Source organism: Eleginops maclovinus, chromosome 19 (genome assembly GCF_036324505.1).
Source record: "Eleginops maclovinus isolate JMC-PN-2008 ecotype Puerto Natales chromosome 19, JC_Emac_rtc_rv5, whole genome shotgun sequence".
Classification (NCBI taxonomy): domain Eukaryota; kingdom Metazoa; phylum Chordata; class Actinopteri; order Perciformes; family Eleginopidae; genus Eleginops; species Eleginops maclovinus.
In genome coordinates, this window is record NC_086367.1 from 4,284,347 (window position 1) to 4,308,945 (window position 24,599).

General features: G+C 40.8%; 1 protein-coding gene across 1 annotated transcript in view; it reads right to left on the reverse strand.

Annotated features, from left to right (window-relative positions):
* Nucleotides 1-24,599, reverse strand: part of ralgapa1 (Ral GTPase activating protein catalytic subunit alpha 1) — a 92,112-nt gene that overhangs the window by 54,926 nt on the left and 12,587 nt on the right. Inside the window, 22 exon segments of the mRNA XM_063908578.1 lie at nucleotides 297-407; nucleotides 2,574-2,682; nucleotides 2,822-2,880; nucleotides 4,565-4,690; nucleotides 4,811-4,939; nucleotides 5,908-6,063; nucleotides 6,756-6,854; nucleotides 6,954-7,147; nucleotides 7,227-7,391; nucleotides 7,974-8,141; nucleotides 8,823-9,057; nucleotides 9,191-9,315; nucleotides 11,885-13,708; nucleotides 17,200-17,364; nucleotides 17,560-17,650; nucleotides 18,191-18,337; nucleotides 18,471-18,594; nucleotides 19,165-19,313; nucleotides 19,962-20,033; nucleotides 21,401-21,574; nucleotides 22,064-22,387; nucleotides 22,830-23,038. Coding sequence (XP_063764648.1) covers nucleotides 297-407; nucleotides 2,574-2,682; nucleotides 2,822-2,880; nucleotides 4,565-4,690; nucleotides 4,811-4,939; nucleotides 5,908-6,063; nucleotides 6,756-6,854; nucleotides 6,954-7,147; nucleotides 7,227-7,391; nucleotides 7,974-8,141; nucleotides 8,823-9,057; nucleotides 9,191-9,315; nucleotides 11,885-13,708; nucleotides 17,200-17,364; nucleotides 17,560-17,650; nucleotides 18,191-18,337; nucleotides 18,471-18,594; nucleotides 19,165-19,313; nucleotides 19,962-20,033; nucleotides 21,401-21,574; nucleotides 22,064-22,387; nucleotides 22,830-23,038 — 4,955 coding nt within the window.

Here is a 24,599-nt window from a genome sequence, read left to right on the forward strand (position 1 = left end):
TAAACACCTGACTGGATTTCTCCCGAGATAATCTACCCACCTATAATGAGCAGTGATAAACTGCATTAGATACCTGCTTATGTTTATCTAAATATCTTTATATTATTTAGTTTTTATTTATGTTTTGTGCATTCTTACTTTAACTACATGAATTTATTTTAAAAACATTTTATATTTCCTCTAAAACGTTACCAAACCCTTTTTTACCATGACAATCCATGTATGCTGATTCGGATTGATTTCATTTACTCATCATGATTTGATTTATCAAATAATTTTAAAAAATAAGGTCTCACCTCTACGATCTTCTTTGGAGTGTCGGGGGGGAATTCCTGGAGATAATCCACATGGCTGATCAGGAGGTGGAGGATGTCCGATGCCACCAGTGCTACGTTCTTATTGGGGTACTGGAAACACAATTAAACATGTGTGTTAATTCACAAGTTTATGGAGCAGATACATACTTATATCCAGTCATTTAATCTGAAAAGGTAAACAAGTACTTTTAGTACTTAAGTAAAAGTATTGGCATCAAAATATACTTCAGTAAGATTGTGAATGCAGTTCTCTACTTGTAACAGGTCTATACAATCCAGTAACTTCTTTAAAGTATAAAATCTGAGTACTACTCAAACTTATTTTATGTCATCGAACAAAATGTAAAAGAATCCTGAATATTCCTTTAACCACATTCCTAATTTTAGGCATCTAAAAAAAAAAACATTGACCAATGGAAGCTTAAGAGCTTAAAATGCTAACTCATTCCCGGGTTTAAGGACTCATTCCTGCATCAATAATAATAATAATAATGCAAAACTGCTTCTTATCTGGGGCAAGAAATACATTTGTCATTTTTCTATATTATCAAATGGTACAATTCCGAAACTTTGTTCTTGTAATGTTGTTGTATTTTATAAGGTTGTGTTTATTTTGTTATTGATACAATAGCGTACAGGTCAATGAGTGACAGGAGAAACAAATAATAGATGCTACAATGAGGATTACAACATGGAAACTAAAAATGCTTCTGGATACGAGGAGGAGTGGGCAGCGGGATGAGGATGGCGGGAAGTGGCTCCACATGGAAATATGACAATCCCTACAGCTTTGTTTATGTGTGTGTGATTGTGTGTGTGGGGCTACTGGCTGCTGGTATGAAGGCAAGAGATGCAAGTGGACAAGATGTGTGCACAGCTTGCAGCATTCCCCCTGGATTAGTGTCCTATCTGAAGGAGGACCAAACATATTGACTGTCCAGAGTTTGCTCCCAGGAGTCAGTGAATGCTAGTGTGTGTGTGAGTGTGTGTGTTGATGTGATGTTGTAGCAGGCCATTGGCTGCCGATACACGAGCTAGGGATTCCAAGGTGGAAGAGGTATGTGTGTGTGTGTCCATCTAGAGCCACTTGGCGGCAGATGAGACAGTGAATGTTGGACAGTGTTTCTGATCCACAGGCCTGAAACAGACAATACCAACTGAGGCAATTTACAAGAAAATGTTTGTTTGTCACACTTTGGCTTTGGGAAGCTACAGAACATTAGCAATGCAGCTCTCATTGTGTGGTATTAAACCATGTAACTGCTCAAAAAGATGATTTTCAATTACATTTAAGAATATTAGTTGTGTGAAAAAGCCCAAACTACAGAAAAATAAATCAGTATTACCTTATGAAAGAAATGTTGCAATAACAATTACAATATTTTTAATAACTTAAGACTTTATTGTTGTTCTCCATGGTTTGAATGACAAATGGTGTGCAGAGAACGGACATATTTAGGAGTGTACATTTCTTGGTTTTTCATATAATTAATTCTTGAGTTGAGACAAAGGTGAGATCCTGCCATTAATGAGCATGGTGGATAATATTGTGATGATTATGCGTTAACTAAGAGCAAACATATCTTGTTTAAACATAAGAACATCATGTTAAAGGCAAAAAGATCTGTTAAAATTATAAAATATGTTGTTTCAATGATAAGATATATTGTAATTACACGAAAATATTTAGTTTTTAAAATTCAAATATCTTGTTTTAATATTTAAAAGTATTTAAAAGAGTCTGAGGTTAAAATACAGTTTTTAAATACCTTGTTATAAACTAAAATATGTGGTTTTTGCATGAAAATCTCTTGTTTCAATATGAAATATCTTGTGTTGGCCTGAAAATGTATTGTTATCAAATGGAAATATCTTATTATAATATTAAAATATTAGCTGTTTAAACATGAAACTATCTTGTTACAATATTAAAATATTGTTTTGAAACAAAATAACTATAAAAACGTGTTTTAGTATATCAATATCTTCTCACAGCCTGAAAAGATATTTTGTCATAACATAAAAAATAAATGTCTTCTTTTAGTATGAAAAAATAAATCTGCTTATTATTAAATGATGTATTATTAAAATGACTCATAACCTAAAAAACATCTGGGTATAACATACACATATCTTGTTTCAATATACACATATCTCGTTTATTAATATAAACTCTATGCCAACCTTTGTGATTTATACTCCAATGACCATTTAAATAAGCTATGTTTTTTAAAGCAGCACAGATCTGTCACTGACCTTCAGAGTGACGCAGATGACGTTGAGAGCGTCTTTAATCTGCGGATGCTGAGTCCCGTGAGCCAACTCCTCACACATCCAGATCCCCAGACTGCACAGAGCCACACACCTGAAGGAACACATGCACAGTGTGTGAGCAGGTAATGCTGTTACACACACACACACACACACTAATAGATAGTCATGCAAAACTGCACAACTGTAAACATGCTTTACTCGTGCAGATATTAATAAATGAGGTATCCTACCTAGCAGGAGCAGAGGGTTCGTCCCGGGCAGAGGTCAGGATGGTTTTGATAATGTGCTCCTAAAAAGCAAAGCATACAAACAAACACAGTGAATTAACCAACACCATACGACATCAGAAATACTTACATGCTGTGCATCTTCTTCTTCAGATCCCACACACAAAGTAAGGTGTGTGTAACAACGACTCACACACTAGCATTGGTTTTCCAGATAATGACAAAAGTGATGCATGGGATTACATAAACCTTCACACACACTTGCCGGTCCCGTTCTCAGGCCGGTGCTAATGACCGCTCAGTGATTCAAAACAAGTTTGTGCTTTGTAAGGAACCAGTGAGCGGGGCTGAGGTGCTGCCACGCATGGCATTATCTGTTTACACAGAGACAACAACAATAACAACATCACTGCAATAGCTCTGGACTGGTACAAGAATGAGTAATGAGACATTAACCTAATAGTTTCTACAACCCCCCGCTGACAGCAGACTATCAGGGTTTTGACTGACCTGGATTACACACAGAGTAGAGATTTGAGGAAGGGGGAGCAGTTTTAAAGTATCCGGAAATGTTAGAAGGTGGTAGGATATTACATTTTTATGATACAACTTATGCGTCTTGACTATGACTGCGTACTATCTTTCTACCTAGAAAAATTTGAGTTTGTTTATCGAAACATTTCTTTGTAACTTTTTCTAGAAAGCAATTTTTTTTCTATAACAAACTAACAATCTATTTGCTACATGGCTTTGTTGAGGACTCGTTGCTGATTGGTCAATTTAGAAAATTCTTCTCTTTTTTCGATATCAGACCACTGCTAAAGATAGCAAACCGTTGATAAAGATAACAGACTGTTGCTAAAGATAGCAAACTGTTGCTAAGGATAGTAGACATTTGCTAAACATGGCAAACTGCTGCTTAAGATGGCAGACCGCTGTTAAGGATAGCAGACCGGTGCTAAGGACGACATACCGTTGCTAAGGACGACAGACCGTTGCTAAGGATGGCAGACTGCTGCTAAGGATGGCAGAACGTTGCTAAAGGAAGCAAACTGTTGCTAAGGTTAGCAGACCGTTGCTAAAGATAGCACACTGTTGCTAAGGTTAGCAGACCATTGCTTAGGATAGCAGAACTCAGTGTAGGATAGCAGACCATTGCTAAGGATAAAAGAACGTTGTAAAAGAACGAAATCTGTTGCTAAGGGTAGCAGACCGGTGCTAAGGATAGCAGACCGTTCTAAGGATAGCAGACCGTTGATAAAGATAGCAGACCGTTGATAAAGATAGCAGACCGTTGATAAAGATAGCAGACCGTTGATAAAGATAGCAGACCGTTGATAAAGATAGCAGAACTCAGTGTAGGATAGCAGACTGTTGATAAAGATAGCAGACTGTTGCTAAAGATAGCAAATTGCTGATAAGGATAGCAGACCGTTGTCTGGAGGATGCTCATTCTGAGTAGGGACTTTGTTCAGTCATATCAAGCTGTGAAAGTAAGTCTGGTCAATTCAACATCAGTGGTCAAACAATGCTGCACTTTAAGTTACTGTAAAGTTAGCGCTCTCAGTCAGTGCTCCAATCCTCTAAAATGACGGACTTCAAATTGTGTCCCTTTTAATATAAAGAAATGACAGTAACGTGAACTCTCCCAGTCACATAGCAACGGTAAACATCAACATAGTCAACAAGTCACCAACCTATGGCTGATGCATCGGCTCATCCCTAATTATTATTGCTACTATCTACCTTGATGTCAGGGAACTTGGTGAGCACTACATCTGCTGTGGTGGGGTGGAGGGCCGGAAGCTCCTCATAGAAGTTTGGGAAACACACCAGAGACCCCAGCAGGATCTGGGCCTCCACCCTGGGGGCCTGGGAAAGAGGAGAGGTGGAGAAGAGACACAAAGAAAGTAGATATAAGGACATAGGACATCATGACACATCTCTGTGTGTATAATAATTGCTGCACATGAGTGTGTTTCTGTTTCTTACGTTGAGTGATGAGCATGCGGTGACTCTGGAAGCTGCGATGATGAAGTCCAGGATCAGCATGGTGGCACCCGGGAGACCGATACTGAAGAAGCGGGGACTGCAGTGTTTTATGATGGTGTTCACAATGTCCTGCAGAAACATGATGTTGTTTTAAAAACACGCCTATCAACAGAAAATATTCCTGGAATAAATATGAACTACAGTACATAAGACTATTAAAAAATGATTGTACCGGACGAAGCATAAATACAGTAGAAAGGAAGATTTATATACCTATGCTAGCTTTAAGCCGAAAATATGTATTGCATGGATTTGGCAAAAGTCTCAACGATCCTACAAGCATTCCATTTGAGAGGATATTTTACATATTAAGGCTCAACAGAATTTATTTGAGAACATAAGGAGGCCATTTATTAATTATGTTAAAGTTTTGGGTTTTACAGACCATGAATTGCAGTAACAACACAAACTTATGGACTTGTATATCTTTTCTTAGAAATATGTTGAACCGTTAACAATTAATATACTATTGTGTACTGTGTACTCGATTAACATTTTTAACTTTCGATTTATTTTTGATTTATTTTGATTTATTTCCTTTTTTTAAGTTTGCCTCCCTTTTTGTGCAAGTGAAAACAGCAACATTTTGTGATTTATTTTTACCGTATGAATATAAATGGCTGTATTTATGTTGTTATACTGTACATTTTAATAAAAATATTGTAGAAAACAACTTATAACAGAATCACAAGCATTAATCATTTTCATAATGTTGTATTAAAATAAAGCATGTTTGATTTCATTTTCGAGCATTTCCTTAACCGTTGTGTTATATTTTTGGTATGTTGTGATGTATGTTTAACACATGAATGTAAAAGGCTGTATTTAATTTTTTTAAATAATATAAAAAATGATATAAATAGCAATAGCAGCGCCAGCCAGAGAGCATTTGCAAAAACAATTCCTTCCTTTGATCTGAATCAGAAAAAACTTTTCCCTACAAACTCTGCTCTACATTAATTGTTGTCGGACACGGACACACACACGGACACACACACGGACACACACACAGACACACACTGACACACACACACAACCTGGTCTTGGTGCAGCAGTCCCTGGTGCATGATGTTGTAGAAGTGTGTGAGGAAGTCAGTGTTTGGGGAGACATCTTGCCGTCTCTTCATGATCCTGCAGATCAGCTTGTAGGCGTGGAGCTTCCCCTGCTTGTATCGCTCCGTCAGCTTGGTGGCCTGAGGAAACATACATTATACATGTATATCCATATGAGACTAAACACACATATGCAAATACTTAACTTAAGGAGTTAACCGGCCTGTTTATGGATGTATAACTGTCTCTGGGATTGTTATTTATGCATTTTACTAAGAATTTATCCTTCTTAAAAGAAATAACTTAAAACATAGCTAATTTTATTTCCTACAAAACAAAAACGATGTATTTTGTGTATGTTATAGTTAATGTTCATTAATTCTTTGGGACAATATACAAGCTAATTAACAGTAGCTATATATATTAAAACAATGAGGTACATAAAACTGCCTTTAAATTCCCTTGTTAGTGGAATTCAACATTTATTACTATTCACTTTATAATCAACTGAAATAATTACGACAGGCCTAGCTGCAAGAATAAAAAGGGTGGGTCTCAATGCAACAAATCTATGCTTTCTTTTCTTCTCTTGATCTATCTTTCTGGTCTTCGTTATCCAAAATGTAATAAAATAATGTATTTTGTGTGAACAAATGTTACATATATATATATATTTATTTTATGTATATGTATTTATTTGAATCACTTAATTACTTAATAAAAAATAAAGTACAAAGGACAATGAACTATGTAATTGGATATTTCACAGGAGCGATATTGTTTTAATAAGCTATGCCTTTGGACGTCCCATTGATTCCTCAGCCAGCCCTACCTTAAAGAGCCAGGGGGTGAGGATTCTCAGAGGCGGGATCAGATCAGGGGGGCGGGGAGACGACTGGTTGTCCAGAGAAATGCCCAAATTATCTCTTATCTGGAAAGGAAACATTAATTGTTACACACAAAAAAAATCTGAACAGAAAGTGTCCCCACTCAGTAGTGATGTAGGAATTGGTGTGTGATGGTTACACACCTTGGCCAGGTTTTGCCAGAGTTCACACAGATAGTCAAAGACCTGAGCGTGGATCTCGGGGTCTTTGATGGTGTTGACGTCACCCAGGATACCCAGCATCCGTCGCCACATTACCGTGGCAACATCGGCGTGCCATCCGGTCAGAGAGCCGCCCGCCATGACGCTGCAGTCCTCGCTGGGGAACTCACTGGTTTCTGTAACCAATCAATAAATGGGTCAGTTAGTGTTGCTCAGATAAAGAAGATGTGTAAGAGTGTGTATGAATTGTTTTACCCAGGTCATCTGGAGTCTGCAGCATGGAGTTGTGGAGCTTCTGGTCCAGCTGTAGGTGTGTGTGGGAGTGTGTGTGGTCAGCGTGGTCTGCTGTCAGCGTGGCCGGGGAGGGTGTCTGGGAGCGAGAACCCCCGAGGGAATGCATTGGAGACGCACTCTCAGAACCTGGAAAAAAAAAATATATATATATCAAACATATGAGGAGAAGATAAGTCACATCTATAAAAGGTGTTTTAAAAATGGGATAGGAGATAAATAACTTTTAAATGGGATTAAAAGTTGGTTCACACCCATAATTCAGGAACTACGAGGAGCATGTTAAAGTTTGAATGACATTTATATCTGAAGAATTAAAACGTTTTAAGTCTGAGCATTCTATCTAGTTTAAATTATTGAAGCAGTTGCATATCAGGAATCTTGCTTTCAGCATTCACAACAAATAAATTATAATACCGTACGAATAGATCCCGTACAGAACAGCACATATCAATAAAAAGGCCAAGTCTGCTCTGATTGGTTAGCTGACCGGCCCTGCTGTGATTGGTCAACCATTTCAGGCGGGGGGCATTGTGTGGGAGAGAAACTTTTTAGCCTTTGCAGACTATTTACATGCACAAAGACCTATATAACACCACAGGAGAGGGAAAACCCCCCCAAAGTATTCTTATTTTTTTAATTTAAACAATTATATATACATTTACATCCATGGTGTATGTAATGTTTAGTCTGTGGGTGTGGATATTATACCAGTGACAGTGACGGTGTGACTGAGGCTGCTGGTCTCCGAGTCGATGTGAAGTGTTGTCAAACTCGCCACTTCGTGTTCGTCCCCGACCCCGCCTCCTCCCAGGCTGTCCTGGTCCAATGAGCTTCCTCGCCCTCCTCCTCCAGAAGCTTCTGAGCTGTAAGTGAAGTCTACAACAAAGGAAGACGTTGATCATTATAATGTTTTTTCTTTGGCTTGCAAGATTTATCAATGCAAATAATGGACATACAGTATATTTGTACCACAACAGAAACAGGGATAATTTTTGGGGGGTTGGCGATACATGACAAGACAAAATGTGGCATACAACAGAGTAAGGGCCTGTCAACACGTATACAATACTTACACATTTTAAATACAACAATAACACAACTTTTATAATAGCTCAAATGCAACCTGAAGGTTTAAACTAACTACATGGCGGTCACATGACTTCACGTCATCACAGCTAAGCTAAAGACGGCTAATGTTTGGCGCGATGATGTTCAGTAGTTTCATTTGAGAGCATTTGAGTTACTTGTGAGGAAGTGCAGATTTTAAGACTGGTAGAGCTTCTGACCTTTACCAGTTAGGCTTTTACTGATGTATTTAATGTTGTAGAACACAATTTTAAAATCCTGTAAGCCTGCGTTCACAAAATATTTTATTTTAGGCATGTAAACAAACCGGAAGTGCTAAACTCATTCCATGCACAACCTTATTAATCACACGGTCATAACTGTAGACAAATATTAGGCTGATGGGTCCAGAAGTACATGAGACAATATGCAGATAGATCATGAACACCAAATCAGCGTAGGAAAAAATAAACCACAGGTGTAGTTCCTTACTATCAAACTTGCAGGTGGAGTACTGAAAGGCATTGAAGGAGTCTGATTGGCTGTCTGAGCTCACAACATCAGAGCCGCTGGCACTCGCAGGGGACGTCCATTCAGAGGGAACGCCCGGGTCATCGATGGGACGGTGATCATCTGAGGCCCGAAATCCGGGACTGTGACCTGCCTCCAGGAGCTCCGGCAGGTCCCTGGGAACCTCCAGGCTTCCAGGGCTGCTGCCACGGCGACCCTGTGTGTAGAAAAAAGAAAAAATGCCCAGTTTTAATTTAATGTCACTGAGCTGGACTTTAGTAAATCACAGTTTCTCAATCATCTGCCATGGTTGGTTTTTATTTTAACTTTAAATCAGTGGTGTTACTCACGGCGGTTCCTTTGGCCCTCAGTCTTTCCTGGATAAACTCGTCCATGAGGTCGGAGAAGTTTGGATTGGTGCTTCCCACGTCACTGGAGACGGGGCGAGCCTTATGAACCACCTCCTCTTTGTTAGCTAGAGGCAAATATAAGATGATAGTCAAAGATGGAGAGTGCCACAATACACAAAAAGGATGAAAAAACGTCTGAAAAAAAAAAAAAAAATGACAATCAAGTCTGATTTGCTGATGTACACCAAAATAAAGTATTATTACTGGAATATTAGGGATATGGTGACATTCTAAGTCATTGCTACTGATAATTATATTAAATGTTACAATATCCATACAACAAACGGTAGCTGGTGTCTTAAATGTAAGAACCGTCCTGATGTGTATGTACTGTAGGCCTTAAGGTAAGCTTAAAGACCAATTGTTAAATAAAAGCGACAACACAGCAGGCAAACCCACCAGAGAAGCAATGCAGGAGTTAATTCACACCATGCACGGAGAGAGAGTTTCATCTTGTTAGGGCCGAACAGGCATCACATCGGGAGCTACATTAGTGCAGTTATGTTGACCATGTCGTTGTTAGCTTGATAGCAATGACAGCAGTCAGTGTATGAACTCAGAGCAGACAGCAGTAAACGATCACAAATGAGAAGAACTTTAATACACTATAAAACAGACTGATGTTTAAACCTGAGTCTGACCATCCAGAACTAACACCAGGAAGCTGATCAATAAAGCTTAGAGTTATTAAATCTATACTCTGCTGCCACCTATCTGAGGAAAATGACACCTTGTTGCACAGATTAAAGGAACCTCCACTTGCCAAAGGACATACAGGCTGTGTTCAAACTCAATATGCCCTGAAAAGTGTATTTAACATTAATCACACTCTAATGAGTTTTTTTAATGTAAACTGTGTCGTAATATAATATTTTAACTGTAATATGTAATATTTTATTGACTTGTACTTAAATCTTGTTTCATAAATGGTTGTGTGATAGAGATTATGAAATGTTTTTAGTGTTTGTTGATTGTTATGTACCTGCCAAAGAATTGCGGATGGAAATGAGCTATTAGCTCAAATCTGGCACAAACCATCTTCTCTTTTCTGAGATTAATGTAATGTATGCACGGTCCTTGTTCAAATAAATACATAAATATATAAAAATATATATATAAATATAAGATAGTATCAGTTCTCAGATTAGCAACAAAGCAAAACGTTCAAACCACAGAGGCCGGCATAAAAAATCCTTTCTGTCTTTTCAGTCGGAGCCGCGTTATCACCAAGCTTTAACATTACAGTATATCCCCCTTACAAGCGTAATCTTAAACAAAATGAGATTACTAAAAGGATTACAATGTGGTTTTGTAATCTCATGAGCATAGAGTATCCAATTTAGGGCAATGATCTGTCTAGGACTCCACCTGTGTTCATAGAACAAGGATAAGGCATAACCGTTAGCTTGCTGAGTTTAAGTAGTTTAACACACAGCCAAACAGACAGTCAGACAATCACAGCACATAGTATCTGCCATTAGTCTGCATGGAATACCAGATGATTGATTCACTGTAATTGCAAAAATAAACAAGTGAAATTCAGTCATGATTGATTGAAAAATCCTGTTAAATAATGATGGTTTCTGCTTTGGCAAATCCCACAGATCTGGCACTAAAAGAGACAAACTATGAACTGTTTGTAAGAAATCAGAAAGGGAAAAAAAGGGGCCTTAGCAACAGTAATTCCACATCAAGACAGATTCAGGTGATGAATCGCTCGTATCAAACCTGTGATATTCAAGCTCTGAAGCCTGAGAGGAGAAAAAGCTGTTGTGAAAATGTCTTATCACGAATCAATTGTGCAGTTTTCGTGTTGGTTAATATTTCATGGCATTTTTGTATTTGTAAGTGTACATCTAGTGCGTATAATAGAAGAGTAATAAATATTCTCACATCAGGTCCAACGCTGCACTCTAGAGGCTCAATGATGAACTGCATGTTCACATATAAGCCATTTTAAAATAATTATGATGTAATTGCCATTATAAATTGTATATGTACACGTGTAAGAAAGCTCTGATGGTAAATGCAACAAAACTATTGCGTGGTTTCTGTCACCTCATGTAAAGACAAGTATGTGTTCTATGTATCTCTACTGTTGTTTATGCTACAGACGGTTGTGTGTTTTGCAAACTGCCGTGTCCTCCAGTGCAGCTGAAGAGGGGGCCGGACTCCGGGGAGGAGGGCGAAGGAGGCGCGAGGAGGACACATGCAACATCGAGTAGAGGGAGGAGGTGGTGGAGAAGAGGGGAATGAATGAGAGAAGGTTAAAAAATCCCAAAACCCTTAGAAGGAAGAGGACAGGAGGAGGGAGGGAGGGAGGGAGGGAGGGAGGGAGCGAGGGAGGGGGCTTCCGAGGTAGAGCAACAGGTGGGAAGATATGGGAGTAAGGGGGTGGGGTCCTTGATAGGAGGCAGGCTGGAGGGGGGGCTACGTTCAAGAGGAAAAACATCAACAAGGAGTTTGAATTTCAGTCCAGTAGCAAGATGATGAGTGTCAGCCAAAAAAAAAAAACATCATTCCATCATTACAAACCAGTTAAAAACAGCCCAAAAGAAAAAGAGTTGCTGGTGTTTGTGAGTATGTCTCCAGAAGTGGTGTCCTTTGTGACGGTTCGTTCGTTGCGACCCTCACCTGTCGTCTTTCGCCCAAAGTAGCCCAGGACGTGGGAGTACAGGTCCCTGAGCGACGCGTCACCCATGGCGGCGCGTCCCTGCCTCTGGGGCGATGAGCCTTGGGACGACCCCTGGCCTCGGGGCCGTGGCTTCGAAGACAGAGCATGGACGACAGACTTATAAACGCCGCCGAGAAGAGCCCCTTGGTGGTGTCGTGAGGCGGTGCTGCCTGGCTCCTGGGAACGTGAGCGGGAGGCTCTTGATCGCAAGGCGGAGCGCCCCAGGCGCCCGCGAACGCCCGACGACACGCCAGAGAACCCTGAGCTGCTAGACGCCGTCTCTGCGTGAGCCTCGGAGCCCGGGTTGGATCCCGCGCAGGATCCGGGGTGTTGCTTGTCCTTGTCACCTCCAGTCCCGGTCCTGTTTTCCAGGCCGCCACTATTTGCTGCATTTCCCGCCCCGCTATTATCCGTAAAAGTCCCAGATTTCTCATGCGCCCCTGATCTGTGGCTACTTATCCCAGTCACAGCACCAAACTTACCTGAGCCTCCTGCTCCCTGCTTCGCCCCAGAACCAGTTCCAGCTCCGGCCCCCACCCTCTCCCCAGCCGAGTTGCTGTGTGTGTGGAAGTGACTGAGGCGCCGCAGCCTGGCTTTCCAGTGGGCCTCTTTACTCTCCAGGGGGTTGTGGAACTGCACAGACTCAGTGGAGGGCCGGAAGCTGACATGAACACCACCGGAGTGCCTCTTGGCGCTACTCCGGGACATCTTAGTTTTTGTTGGGTCTGAAGTTTGGGGAGTCGGACTTGATTCGGTGGTGGATTCTAAAATGTTGGTGTCATGTCTTATTAAAATAGACCTATCCTCTATTTTCTCTTCTCCCGTTTCCCTTAATCCATCGCATTTCCCTTCCCCTCCTTCTGCTTTCCCTGTGCTTCCTGCTCCCTTTTTATCCGCAGCTTGTCTTTCTAAGCTAGCATTGCCCCTAGCGCTGGGTGCCGGCCACTGACACTGCAACTCCAAGCACTCGTAGATGCTTCGCTCCTCGTCTTCATTCTCCTCAGTGGAGTCCACACTGCTGTGCCTCACTGATTTACTTACCTGTCGGTCCTCCCTCACCACCTGTCTCACCTCCCCTGCCTGACCCGTGTATTCCATTTGTGTTCGAGCGATGCCTGTTTGAACTGTTACAACACTGTTTTCTACTACTTGACCAGGAGCATCTCCTTCTGGTGTATCTTCCTTTTTCTCATTTCCTTTGTTTGTGAGGTAGTGCCTAATCGAGGAGAATAAATCCTCCTCCTCAACCCCGACCCCCATTTCCCCCTCCTCTATATCAATCTCCTTTTCAGATGGCAAGGCGAAGGCTGAATCCCAGTCGCTAACCCAATCTGAACAAGAACCTCTGCTTTCAGAGCCAATCTGCTGCCACAACTGCTCGTAATCACTAGCATTATCTTGTCCCTCTGAGGGGGACAAGACAACGCCATTTGACAAGGTTAAAGGGGAGGGGGAGTGAGTGAGGGGTTGTGAGAGTGGACGAGCTGCGTGGCTGTTGGCTGCGAGGAAAGAAGAAGTTTTGGAGTGGTGTTGGTGGGGGGGGTTTTGGATCGAAGTGGGATCCCTTTCGGGGTCGTCACCTTTGACCCGCTCGGCGATGAAGGGCTCCATGACGTCAGAGGCACTGCTGCTCCTCGGGAGGGAGGAAGGGGCGGCGGCTTCCAGGTCACAAGCAACTCCCTGGAAGACCTCTGAGCAGGAAGTGGGAGGGGCCTCGTCGCTCTGGGAAGAGTGGCGCATCCGAGAGGAGCGGGTTGTCAGTGTGATGGGCGGGTCCTCGAGGTCTGGGGGTTGGAGGAAGACGGAGGAAGGGGAGTGAGGTTAGTTTGGGGTATGTGGGAGCAGGGCATGTAAACTCACACATAGTTATGAAACAAACAAAGACCAAAAAGACACCCAAAATTAGAAAATGTGCAAACGCATAGAGCCCAAAACATTTGAGTATTTCCATTTGTTCTGAAATGTGCCGTTTTAAAGAATGAGTACTTATAATTCGGTGATAACAGTTGTGCTTTTTCTTAAGATTTTTAATGAGTATTTTGTACTTAGTACTTTGTCACTTCTGGGGGTTTGCAACAAGATTTGCATTCTAAGTTTCAAACATTTCACTGTTGAATTTCCATACATTTCTGTAAAAACAAAAGAAAAAGGTATTGTCATGATTTATTTTATTATTTTTAGATAATTTAGTCAATGCCTTTTGGCCCTTTTTTGATTAAACCTAAAAGTGACATCCAATATAAATTGGATTCAGAGCAGCATTATGGTGCAATTAGTAAATCACATATTTTGGAATTGTATGGAAAATACTGTATGTTAAGCTTATTATTCTCCTGGCCTGTAGCAACATTAGTTATGTCAAATTGGCAGTTTTCAGTTCGGTAGAGTCAAATAAAAAAAATAATTGGCAACTTCGAATTATCTTTAAGACCTCATGACAAAACACACACAAAAAATAAGGAAAATCATAGGAAGAAAATTTCCTTTGCAAAGGACATGATAAAGTAAAAGCATCACCATTGCCTACAAAAAAAGAGGGGCGGGTTGAATAAAATTCAGACCCAACAATATAAGGCAAATTAAACTTTACACAACATGTGTAATAGAGAAGTCAACGAAAGGGGTGCAGAAACAAAGTTGATATACATGCTTTCATTGGAAGTGTGTGCAGGCAGCAGGAGATAAATGACAGAGGGGCGTGAGCAGGCAGGTTAGTAACATATGCAGGGGACAAGCAAGCAGACTGGAGTCAACAGAAACACACATCACCTATGCCCAACTAATGAATGACAAACTGGTCAGAGAAATCAGAGCGTTGTTTTATTCTATTATAAAATATATCATTCTGAATCATTTCTGAATTATTGGAGTCAAGTCTGAGCACGGTATGTGATTCATGGTAAAATCCTAACTTGAATTACCGGAGGAAGTTTAGGTCCAACTTGGATATGTGGTTTGTAGTCATTTTTTTGTTAACGCTTTAAAGGTTTCCTGATTATTAACGTGCATTCTTCTCTGCTGCCGCACCATCCCTTTGGAACGCCCTCCATCAGACAATCATCATCCTTCAAACAAGAGCTCAAAACCCACCTTCAGACTTGCTTTTCCCTTGGAATCCCCACCCCCCATGTCATTACTCCGCCAATCTGAATGTTAAATTGTCTGTTTTTCTTGTACGACTGTACAAAATAATATCGAAAAAACAATTATTGCACATTTGATTACCAGCTGCAGATGTCATTCTATCGTGTTGTCAATATTTAATTCTCTCATTTGGTATAACTCAAGTTTACCACCAAAGGCTAAAAAGAAAAGGAAAACACTGTAGAAGATTGGTTAGCAACAGAATTGAGACAACACAACATAAACAAAAATCCATATCTCACATGCAAACTAAGCAAAAAGAATAATTCACCACTTCAGGGAAATAATGCATATTTTATCTAAAGAACACTGTAACAGGTCTTAAATGGGAACGACTTAATGATTCCATGCAATTGTTCTACTACAGCCAAAAAAATGTATTGAAAAACACGTCAGACGAGAGGACAGGCATTACGTTTAACTTTCTGACAGACCAAGAGAACGTTCCCAGGCAGGCAGACAGGCAGTGCAAAGAGTGTGTACCTGCCAGCCGGTCGGCAAGGGGGGCTAATAAAGGGTGGTGGTGGTGGAGGAGGGCAGGAAGAGGCGGAGCCAGAGCGGGAGCACTCTTAGCACTGCGGATAAAGGCTGAGGACAGCAGAGAGTCCCCCGTAGAGCAGCTACGCAGGGCTGCAAGAGGTGGAAGAAGAGATGGAGGGAGGGACAGAATAAAAGGGGGGAGAGAGTGTGAGACAGGAGAGGAAGGACAGGAGGGGATTGTTGAAGAGGTGAAGGGAAGAAAAGTGGATGTATAGGCGAGGAAGGGAAAGGGATGAAAACATGACCAGAGATTTATTTAAATAGAGGAAAGATGAAGGTTAAAGGGAGGCTGAAAGAGGGAAGCTGGAGGATCTGGAGGAGAGACAGGGGGAGGCGTGGCAGCGTGGCGTTCTACAGCTCATGTCTCCTGTTAGAACCACAGTACCCACTGTTTACCCACAGGTCACAACAACATGAGGTATCCTGCAGGCCTGACCCAGGCTAAGAAATGTACGTTAGCGGTTAAAAAGTCAACTGAAGAAATGTGACAAAACAACTGCAGCTCTGGAAGAAGGTCGGCCAGCAGGAGTGGATTCGTTTCTTACAGGAGGAGATAGACTGTTAGACATTTTAGACCTTTTACATGTGTTGCTTAAGAAAAAAAGAAAAGCAGACCCAGAGAAGTGTTTTTGCAAATCATATTGGAATAAAAGGTCCAAATAATCTCAATTACTTATTTGTATACACAGTATGCTACGTCAGGTCCATGTCAGCAGGAGGATAAAAGAGACCAGATGTCACGTCAGATAAAGTACATTTAAAAAAGGTGAAGCCTTCTTAAATACGCTAAGGAAAGAAGGGCCACCCGTGTGCCTCAACACTTACACAGAGAGCACTAATAGTCGACCGAACATTAGTAAGCTAAAAAGCTGTAAGTTGAGCAATTTGTAAATCATTTATGAATCGAAGGAAAAAAAAAAACTCATCTGGGCACTGTCACGTTTGCTGGAAAACTCCTCACACTGTGGAAGCTGTGCCTGGACCATTAAGGTCATTATTTTAGGAAGGGAAAACCATAGTGTGAGATCATTTGAGCGTTTAAAGGACGACCTCGAGAAACTGACGTGCAAAAATGAGCCTTCCACATCCAGCCATCGGAGCGCATCTTCTTAAAAGCCGAGTTCATTTGTGAACGAGACACAGAGCTCAGTTATTCCTGAGACTGAGATATGAGATATGACACTGATATGGGAGGAGACGAGCAGCAGTGAGTGACAGTGAGTCTTAATGTGAATCGGCATTTTTGCCAAGATGTATTTTCATCTGCTGTATTTATTTTATTTGTTTGTTAATTTATTTAACTGTGTCCTTACTGCTTGTTCCAACACACATTAGGAGTCGTTCCCAGCAATTCTGCAGTTTGCATTGTGCTTCGCCAGTGCAACGGGACTCAAATCCCTTGCACGGAATCCAATTTTCAAAGCCCAAAGATATATGTATTAATATTCCTAATGTATCAAAACATGCAAAGACTAGTCGCCTAATCGCTTGAACTGACGTCTACTGGTCGAGGGCAGCCCGACTAATAGCACTGTTTTTTCTTTGTATCTCCCGAGCTGAAGGTCAGTAATGTAAGGAGAGAGATACTGACCCACAGTCTTCTGGCGGACGATGCTCCGGGCCTTCTCAATGCCTGGCGATCCGGCGGTGGTGGCGCTGCGCTGCCTCATGGCCGCCGCCTGCACCGGCTGGTCCCTGCTCCAGCCTTTGGAGAAGGAACGATCCGGAATCTGCCGCTGGCCCTCTGCGCCTATGCCTGTTAGAGATACATGGAGAGAGACTTCATTTCTCTATGCACACTTTTTACTGTTCTTTCTGTAACATGATATTGTGTGTTACGAAATTGTGGGATGTACAGACAAAATGAGATTGGATTAGATTTGGATACATTTACTGAAATACAAAGTGTACTTAGTTACATTCCACCCCTGCTCTGTAGACACTGACTGACCTTTTCCTTTATGCTTCTTCTGTTTTTGTTCACTCAGTTTGTCCAGAGGCAGCTCGTTCAGATCCACAGTGTAAAGGTTCCTGGCCAACACCTGACACACACACACACACACACACACTAGTGATTCAAATGGCAGCAACAGAACTGGTGTGATTTAATGTAGCGCTTAAATGCAGAGGAAGAATGTTTTCTAAAAGTAAACCAGTAAACATAACCGAAGCATTTGAGGAAGAATAAAAAGAAAAAGAGGTCAGGTTTGACTTTTTGTTCTCAGAATTCAGACGAGAAACTGAGTAAGAACAGAGCACATGGCATCACATGAGGCCGCCTGGAGAAGAAGCGTTACAGCCAGCTTCATTTCAGGGTGTCTCGCCTTTTTTGAGTGCCGTGCTTCGCGTTAAAATATTTCAATTTTCAGAAAAGTGCTGGTGACGTAACTGTAGAAGTTGGTGGAAAGGCTTGTTTTTGAGACGAGTAAAAAAGACAGAAAAGCCCGTTTGTTGAAGCAAATCAGCCGTTAAGTGTTGTTGCTATCAGACTGACTAAAACTCCTTCAGACAAATAAAATAAAATCGTATTTGTTTGATTAACTTATGTCCATACACAGTTTAGGCCGAAACAACTCCAGTACCTTGGTGAGCGTCTCCATGGTGAGCGACCACTCGGTGACCAGCTCGTCCCAGCAGGTGAGGGAGGAGAGGACGGAGAGCAGGTCGTCCCACAGCTCCCTGCTGATATACACGTTCAGATTCCCCTTAATCCACGCCACAATCAGCGTCTGAGCACAGGGGGGGGGGAATGGCACAGAGCTACATGAGAAGATGCTATAATCCAGCAGCTCGACACAATTAAGCTTCATTTACCTCGAAAACATGTTTCTATTTTTGGTACGCAGGTGAAAATATGAGTACCTGAAAGATGGGTCCGGCCAGCCTGCCTGACAGCGTGTTGTTCTTCTTGCCCTGGGGCATGATGGAGGGAGGTCTTTTCATCACGGACTCCGTCACCCTCAGCATCACCAGTAGCGCCTGCTCCCTGTAAACAAAGACAGCAGATCATTAATAATAGGATTTAAAAGAAATTAATGTAGATCTTTTCTTTGCCTATGGAAAGAGAATGAGCTTCCCAGATATCCCCAAATAAGATCAAATTTTTCAAACTTTTTCTTTTAATTCTGACATGAAAGGTTTGTTGTCCCTGTAGAAGCTGTCTCTCAACGACTTTGTCATTGCGGTCTTTTTATTTTTGCACAAACAGTGCAGGAACAGGCAAGAAAACCCACTTGTCTTATTTGGAACCTCCACCTAAATTACATTAAAAATTACAATTTTATAGGAAAACACAAACAAATAGTCTAGTTGAAAGCAGTGTGAACCTGGAAATGTTGACTACCCCAAAGTTTTATGTAAGAAATGTATAGAACGGGTCTCCAGCTCATAGCAACTGCCAGATGCTAACTTGCATATGTTTGGCAATTAGCATAATTAGCATAAGTGAGCTGCCAACTAGACTAAAAAGCTAAAACTCTATTATGATGGCAACAGGAGGTAGATCATCATTCAGGCATTTTCTGATTCATTCCATAGGGACAGTATTTCTTTTTACCATGTTTTCTGGTCCATGGTCTCGTGCATGACGAGGCTGCGGTAGATGTTCAGGACGCGCTTGCACATGTCCACGTGTTCCTCCAGAAGGATCTTGATGTCGTTGGCCGGCTCCAAAAGGAAGACGTTGGAGGAGTGGGTGATGAATACCTGAGAAGGAGATGAGACAATTCGGAAATGTAACAAGACACTGCAACAATAACACTGAGTGTATACATCCTTTATTTAACCGGGTAAAAGTGTGACTTCAGTTAGGGGATATAAGAGCAATCAAATCAACCAATGGTTTCTTGTTCTCTGTCCTTTCAAATGGACTTGGTCTCCCCTATAGGGATCAGATCTCCTTCTGTTCATTATTCCAGGCTGAAGGGGAGGCATAGTTAAGGTTTTTTCTCTAGTTCTCCTTTTAGGAACCAACATCTGAATAATATCTTGGGAGCGCAGCGCAGGCCATATAGGCTTTGTTTTTAACACATATATGTGCACAGATACGAGGGAACCAGCCCAAGGAGAGATCTACCAACCAGACAAAGAGGGCCATTTAGCAGCAGCCTACTAGGTGCAGTGGTGTACACCATATCCACATCCAGTAACAAAACGTAATGCACATGGTACACAGTATCCACATTATCAGAATGCCTCGGACCAGTATCTCATGTATGAAAGGGATAGTGTGAGTGTGTGTGTGTGTGTGTGTGTGTGTGTGTGTGTGTGTGTGTGTGTGTGTGTGTGTGTGTGTGTGTGTGTGTGTGTGTGTGTGTGTGTGTGTGTGTGTGTGTGTGTGTGTGTGTGTCCAACCTGTAGTGTGGTCTGAACTCCAGCATGGACGCTGTACTCCAGCAGTTCCTTATCCACTGCTCTGTTCACTCCCTGAGGGAGAGAGAAGAGAACACGTTTAGTCAAATATAATGACCTAACCACATACAGGCAGTGACACACATCCTCTGTGAAACACATTCCGTTTCTAATAAATAGAACATTTCAGGAAAATCTGAAATTGGTACAGCACATGTCGTTTTTGTCTTCGTCAACTGAACTAGTGTAAGGTTAAATCTTAAACAGTAAGCAAAATTAACTTGGAGTATAGCTGACACAGTTTTGCAAAGAAACTTTAATCCACAGCAAATCTTCATTCTAATACTCCACATTCTACTATATATTTTGGACATAATAATAATAATAATAATAATAATAATAATAATAATAATAATAATAATAATAATAATAATAACAATAAGGGCTGTCAATTGATTACAATATTTCATTGAGATTAATGGCAAATTATTCATTAATTATTATCTATTCTAAATGTTCCTTAAAAAGGGATATTTTACGTGATTTTGTCAGTGGACAAATATGATTGCTTTATAATAAATTATGTGTATAATAAATAAACAATGCATATTTATTATAAATTATTGATTTATTATAAATTATTGATTTATTATAAATTATTGATTTATAATTATTGATTTATAGTCTCTGTGAATCTTTGCTATGCTTAGACAGCAAGTGATATTTTAAACTTGGTGTAGTCCGGTGGAAACTTCATTCACTTTGCCGTACGTACATATTGCCTCAGTCTTGTCGAGAAAACCACCTGGCAGGCTTTATAGCTCCACTTGCCATTCCAACGTGACTTTTCCTTCTCCATGTGTTTCTGGGCACGCAATTACTGTTAATTAAAGCTAATCGTAACATTTATTTTACTTTGACAGCCATAATAATAATAATAATACATTTTATTTGTATAGCACACTTGTACAACAACGTCATCTCAAGGTGCATCATAATTCAATGATCTACCAAACATGTTTAAATTAAAAGCGGGATGTAGAAAAATAGGAAGCTTAGTTTAAAAACAGAGCACACATGGTAAAAAAAGAAAACTAGGACATGCTCTGATTTGCGTGTTTTTGTGAGAATCCGGGAGGCTCAACGCTTCTAAAATATCTACAGATCTCCATTTCTAGTATTTTTCAAATCTCTTATGTACTTTGTGTATTTTTATTGGTCTTTATTTTTGATCATAGTTTTTTTTGCTCTTTTTCTACAACTTACTCCTCTTACTGTGTTTATCTACGGCCCATTTACATCAAAGCAGATTCCTTGTGTGTGTTACCTACTAAAACCAATTCTGATTCAGAAAATATACTGTATATAGAAATCTCTTTTTTATTTTAGTCCCCTTCCACCTTCTCTTCCAGGCCTCTCTCCCAGACACAAAACTTCCTCACCTCGTCCTCCTTGTCTCCCAGCTGGGAGCCTGAGTCCAGGCTGCCGGTTGTGGGATAGGGACCCTCGTCTGGCTCCTTCATGAACACCGGCCTGTCCTCCATGGCGATCCACTCCTGGTATACACGCACCACTTTACGCATCGCTGCAGCTTCACACATGGGGAGGAGAAATGCCTGTAGAGGGAGAAAGGAAGTTAGCCATAAGATAACTAAATTAAAGACTTCAAATCCAAAACACTGCACACTCATGAGGAAATATCTTAGTCGCCTTTGCATATCACTGCTTTGTAATTAGCTGGAATGTAAGCTTAAATATGTAGTGTTTTTTATTTGTACTACATTTATAAGTCAAGTTAATTATTACTTTTATTTTCTACAATTTCTCCTTTTTTTATTATCTTCTTATTTTTATTATTTCTTATTTTCTTATATTTTTTACCTTTTGCTCTTGGATTTAAGGCCTATGATGAAGTCTGTTTTTATGTTTTATTTACCTTACTTTATATAAAAACCTGTATTCTGAACGATAAATCTTCCATGGCCAAACAAAGTGAATAAATAAAAAGCATTAAAAAGATATTTAATAAAAAAGACACAACATAACATTTAACATTTGACACATAAGACCCTCCCCTCCCCCTGGTAAAGTCATTCGTCCTTCACCTGTCTGAAGATCTCAGTGATGAAGTTGACGTTGGTCCTGGAGCTGGTCAGGACCCTCCTCACCACCTCCATGTCCGTGAGCTGCTCCTCATCCATGGAGCAGAGCGAGGAGGAGCTGGGCTCCCTCTCCGTCAGCGTGGATGTGTTGGAGTGGCTTTGTTCCGGCTCGCATCCGGACCCCAGACCCCCGGACAGTCCCATGCCGCCCCCGCCCGATCCAGACGAGCACCCGCTACTTTCGAGGTGGCTGTCCAACCGGAGCCCGCCTCCGCTACCGTCCTCGGAGTTGCCGGCGGAACGAGCCGCCAGTCCTGCTGCTGCTCGCTGGAGGGGGGATATATGGAGATATCAGAAAATAATGTCCAATGTATATATCTTTTTGTCATCTTTTACTGTTTAATGTGTTAAGAAAAACCTAATCAGACAGTATGAAGATGACTTTTGGTTGTGTTCTTGTTTTACGTTTCTGTAACTGTAAGCAACTTTGATTGACAGAAAATTGCTTTTTTTTATTTTTGAAAATAAGGCTGATGCTATTTGCACCCGGGTGTAAATAGCAAACAATGCTATTTACACCCGGTCAACAATGACAAGTGAAGCCATTAAAAAATAAAAGAAATCCGATATTACTGGAGGAACGAAGATGTGTCAATCTAGAGAAAATGTATCTGTAAATACACAGGACTGATTAATCCTGGGTCATTGGAAATGTGCAGTGAACCATAGTAGGCTGTCTATTAGCAAAGTTTGTAGAGTGTGTATGAACCTGTATGTTCTTGGGGATGTTCTCCCCCTCTGTTCCCGGGATGTGTGTTTGTGTGTTGGGCCGCGGCTCGAGCCAGAAGGAGACCAGCCAGCGGATGAAGATGACCCGGGCCTGAAGGAAGCTCTCCTTGGTGCAGTACACCGTTTCTCCCCCGTCCTGCTCCCTGCGCACCACGCTGTAGTACGGCTTAGGACGCATCGGAGGCACGTCTGCAGGGGGAGAGGGACATCTTTAGTTATGTACTCTAGGGTTACAATAATACAACTTTACTGTTCAATTTGTTCCGATGGGCTATGGATTTATAGAGTCCAGAAGTTGTTAAACAGATATTACAGTTTGCTTGAAGTGGAGTTGTATGAGGTACTAATTCGTATTCAGTGTATTCCCTGGAGTAAAGGCCTGTACAGATAATCAGATCAAAAAGGTGTAATAACAGTGTGTAACGTGAGTATAAGGGGTATAACATGGGAGCTACTTTGTACTTCTACCCCACTACAATGCAAAGGTAAATGGTGTTATTCTACTCCACTACATTTATTTAATCCCTTTAGTTACATTTCAGATCTGGATGAATGATGGTAAATATAATCAGCCCTTAAATCAGACTTTAGTTCACCTGGAGTAAATTCAGCAGCTACCCTGCAGTATACAAAGCCATTCAAACTAGCTGCACCTTTACCAGCTCTGAGAACACTTTAATGATCAATAATTATAAAACATATCAGAGATATTATTCTGAAATGGACCAATCAAACAATGACTACTTTTACTGTCGCTACTTTAAGTACATTTAGATGAGAGTACTTTCTACTTTCACTGGAGGAACATTTTGAATGCAGGACTTTTACTGTGACAGAGTATTCCTACACTCTGGTACTGCTACTTTACTCAAGTACAAGATCTGAGTACTTCTACTTTTACTCAAGAACAAGATCTGAGTACTTCTACTTTACTCAAGAACAAGATCTGAGTACTTTTCCACCTCGGGGTGTAATATGGACAAAACATGGTTGTATACAGGGGAAATATACATGTAACATTTGTATGACACAGGTGTACTATGGGTGCAACATGGACTTAACATTGGTGTTATAATGTATACCCTAAATAGGCAACGTATCTCGGGAGATACAGAGTGTAACTTGAATTAAAAAAATAAGATAAAACATAAAGATGACATTTTGTAATTCTAGCCTAGATACATTAGACATTAGTAAATAATACATTTTCCAAAATATCTTCCTGTGCTTACCCATTTAAGGGTTTATTAATTAAGTGTAGGATATATGCTAACATTTTAACAATACTCTCGTTACTTATCTGTACATATTTGTTTTAGTTTTTATCATTTTAAATGTGTGTTTCATATCCCTGTGTGAACCTGTACTGTTTGTCCTCTTTGTTGCTGCTTAAACACTCACATTTCCCCACGGGGATTAATAAAGGTACATCTTATCTTATCTTTTCTTAAATATTTCAAAGCCTAAACTTGAGACAGTCTATGTTTCCAACAGGGACGGAAGCTGTTATCTATGCTCTCATCAAAGCCACCAGACCCCATTGAAAACAGTATTTCATCTTGCAAATTATGGGAGTGGTTGGTTTCCTTTCTCATCCGTGGTCAGTTACTATGTGATTTTGTGACATGGTGAATCTTGACTAACCTTAGTTAGCGGCGATAGACAAGCAACCCTTCATGTTTTACTATCTAAAATCACTGCATATTTCAATGGAGTTTGGTGGCTTTGAAGAGACTATAAATAAGCGCCC